This window comes from Octodon degus, unplaced genomic scaffold (genome assembly GCF_000260255.1).
Source record: "Octodon degus isolate 3935 unplaced genomic scaffold, OctDeg1.0 scaffold00068, whole genome shotgun sequence".
In the NCBI taxonomy this organism is placed as follows: domain Eukaryota; kingdom Metazoa; phylum Chordata; class Mammalia; order Rodentia; family Octodontidae; genus Octodon; species Octodon degus.
In genome coordinates this window covers 2,066,836-2,070,689 of record NW_004524644.1, presented here as the reverse complement: position 1 = coordinate 2,070,689, position 3,854 = coordinate 2,066,836, and the positions used below count along the sequence as shown (strand labels likewise).

Sequence of the window (3,854 nt, the reverse complement as noted above, 5' to 3'; positions counted from 1 at the left end):
GTTAAAGAATTGATAGCACACAGACTTTGAAAACAGCACAAAGCAAATCCTAAAGTTTCGGGGGTTCTAAATTCATAACAAGGGGCTGGGGAGATGGCTCAGTAGAATAACTGCTTGCCTAACAAGCTTAAGGGCGTGAATTCAATCCCCAGTTCTGCAAATAAATAAATACATAAATTCATAACACAGTCAAAATTTATCAAATTGTTAATTAAGATGTTTTCTGATCCACACAAAAACATAAAATCCATTTCTAAGACTTTCAGTATCATTAGAAGAGCCAGACACTGTGTATTCTCTAAATTTATTTACAATTAATAAGTTAAAAAGCAAAGTACAACCAAATTGTAAATCTTAATTATATGCACATAGACTGTCCAGGAAAACACTTCAGTTCCATTACAAACAACCGCTTTCTAATGCACTTAAGACAAAAGTTTATCAAAAAATATTTTTAAATCAATGGATGTTAGGTATATATGTCCATTAAAAATTACCAATTTAAAGAGTGCTGTGGCAACTCTTAACTAAAAAACTTGAGTTCAAAATTGTTCTGATTATTTTGTATTGAAATATTTTTATTGAAGTTTTCTGAAAAATAGTATTATCATTTGCACATCGCCAACCAAAAGTATCAGCCACCAGCTTAAGTTACACTTGTCCAATAAGATACTCAAACTTAGACAAAATAAATACACACCACAACAGCAATACTTTGCACCACCAACAATGAAGCTTGCCCTCAACAATCATGTTACTGGTTTTAGTGACACAAAACTGAGTTGCTGGTTGTCAGAGAAGAGGATAAAAAAAGACATCAGGAATCTCAAAAGGTTATTAGAAGTGTCACTCAACACATTTAGGCATTCAAGTCAAAAATTAAATAAAAGAATACCAAGGTGATAAATTTCCTCCCAGCTTCCCATTCTGCATGTGCTATATGAAATGTAAGAGAAGGCAAGAGAACAAATAAAGTCATAAGACTTCTTCAAAAAGCTATACAAAACTAAACTACAGACTTTTAGAGGTCAGTTAAGTAGGTGCCTCATTAACTATGCCAAGTTTCTTTTCACACTTGGCCCAAAGGTACTCATAAAATACTTTTACTTTCCTATTAGTACACTAGTCAACTACATTTCTTCACATTTTAGACGTGACAAAGGGTCTGTTAAAGAAAACTTGGCAAAAATAAAAATATGTTTACAGCTTCACAAACTAGAAATGGCATAATTTTTAAATAGTCCATGAACCACATGGACTATTTTCTTGAATTTAGGATGGGCAATCAGAGCCAGAAAGTAAACTGACAGCCCAAGGAAGCTAGGGAAGCCAAGGAAGCGTTTATGCAAGTGCACTAAAGTAACAAGGCATAAGAGAACAAAATGTCAAGAACGTCACCTAAAATAAATGCATGACGTCACTGGTTGTTTTCAGTTGTTTGCTGAGGAAAGTTTTTCTCTCAACTAAAACTAATTTCAAAATCTTCTGCAAAACTATCTAGATAAGCTATATGTTGAAATTACATTCTAATATGGCCATTGGATTTATTTTTTAGTTATAAAACTATATACAATAGTGAAGTGGTACAAATACATTTTTCAGATGCTAATTAGCTATAAAAGTTAACAATACATTTTTGGGAAGAAAAGCCTTTGTTTCTGAATTACAATTGGTAATGGAAGCTAATAACCAAAAGAGTATTTATCAGCTTCCTGTTACACAACTACAATTTAATGTTCTCCATATCATAAGTAATTTTTCTTTTTCTTACTCATTGATAGTGTTTGTGGCAATGTATTATTAAGTAGCAAATAAGACTCTGAGGCTTATTGGGAAACTGGCATAAAGTCAAATATATATGATTATATATCAGATTTTTACAAAACAAGAACACTGAAATTCGTCACAACACTGCTACTATGGACTATTAAACTTAAAATAATCATTTTAGAAAGCTATGTCATTTGAATTCTAGGAACACAAAAGTCAAAATTGCAACTCATCATTCTCCTAAGCAGCTGTTGAGGAGAGATATATCTTAGTATGGAGGATTTCACATGTCAAGTTCCAGCCCAGCATGGAAGGTTCCACGGCAGAATACTTAAATTTGAAATAACAGTGATACAAAAACACTATTTGACCCTTTAGGTATTGCAGTAAAAGCTGGCTGTGGCACCACTGGCTAAAATCCATTGTCTTGCTGCCACCAACAACCAAGGCACTTGGATAATCAAGAATTCCATACTGGGCCAAATGCTATGTACATACGTCTAAAGTGTACAAGAAGGGTCAGTACTCTGTGGCTGGCCTATGTGATACCTGTGGCCTTCACCTGCCAAAGACTGCAAACATATTTATGAAAGAAAATAAAAGAAAATTCACAGGACAAAAATTGTCATGATGTTTATAAAGGCAATGAATATTAACTAGTCCAGGCATTTCTTGTTATCCAAAAATAAAAACAAAGAGATCTATTTTATCCAAAATGACTTTCCTGTTATTTGATACCAAGAAATGCCCCCACCCCAAAGATTATTATGTAATAGTTCTTCGAATTCTAATGGGTATTCTGTTTACCATCCTAATTCACAACGTTGACAACATTTACCCCTTCTATATAACTTCCATTTTAAAATAAATTATTCTCCCTTAACGTCCCTGGATTTGTATGTTAGACCAGGACATGAGGCCAAAGGACCTCCAAATTGGATTCCAGGCATTCCTGTAACCAATACCAGTTCACAATTTCCTCATTTTTTAAAATCACAAGCCATGTGGTTTCAATGCACTTCAATTTTTATTCAATCAAAAAGAATTTAACAAGTCAACTTTTCCTAAACAAAACTTTATATGAACGTTCTGCCATTTTCTCAGCTCAGTAAATATAACATTAATTTTCAATATAAAAATTCTTCAAAACACTTTTTAAATATTTCAACAGTTGTACTTTGCATCTCTGCGTAATCACTGAGCCCATGAAATTCAAAAAACATACAAATCGTTGCATTACTAACAGTCATAAGCTTGAACCTCTTAAAAAACATCCTTGGTCAAAGCTTTGGAATCCAGTAAAAATTAGGAAACGAGTCGGATTCAGAATACCCTGAGCACAAACTAGTGCAACACCACAAAACATATTCGATCTTCTGTCCAGAAAGAGGGGTGGCAGTCAGGAAGGGGGAAAAAAGAGGAGGAATAAAGAGCAAATGAATCCTGGCTTTATTACACCAGCACGAAACAAATTCCTTTGGAAAAGAACGACTTCTTCGGAGGACTTCCAGACCAGTGAGGTAGAGTCCAAAGGGAGAAACGGATCTGCCCCCTAAGTCCTGGAGACGTCTCCAAGCGGGGTTCGGAAGCTAGGGGCGCCCGGCGCGGGTCCAGTCGTGTCCGGGTCCAACCATGTCCGGGTCCGCGGCGCGCGGGGCGCACGGAGCACACCTGTCCCGGAGCCCGCAGGCGGCCGCGTCCCGGGACGCAGGCCAAGCGTCGGGGCCTCCTCCGCGCATAAAGTGCACTGGGGGACGCGATCCCGGCCGGTTCTGTAAACACTCGACTGACACTTGTCCCTTCCTCGGGAGGAAGCTCCGCCCAGGCCCGCGGCCCGCAGGGGGCGCCCGCGGCCGCGCCTCACGCCCGGGGCACCGGGAAGCGGCGGAGCCTCACCACGGGCTCCAGGTCCACGCGCAGCACTTGGTGCGCCTTGCGCCGCGCCGCCGCCAGGCTGCGCTCGCCCCACACATCGCCGCCGACGCGGATGGTGGGGAAGGTGGTCAGCGTCGGGGTGGCCGCCCTCCAGATCTCCTCCAGGGTGCGGCCCCCGAAGCAGGGCGCGGGCGGCTTGGGCTTGTCCG

The 3,854-nt window shown here is 39.6% G+C and overlaps 1 protein-coding gene across 1 annotated transcript in view; it reads right to left on the bottom strand.

Moving 5' to 3' along the window:
* Positions 1–292: 292 nt before the first annotated feature.
* Positions 293–3,854, bottom strand: part of Ccdc71l (coiled-coil domain containing 71 like) — a 4,416-nt gene continuing 854 nt past the window's right edge. The window contains exon 2 of the mRNA XM_004635011.2: positions 293–3,846. Within this exon, the coding sequence (XP_004635068.1) occupies positions 3,631–3,846 (216 nt within the window). The 3' untranslated portion in view covers positions 293–3,630. The remainder of the gene's footprint in view (positions 3,847–3,854) is intronic.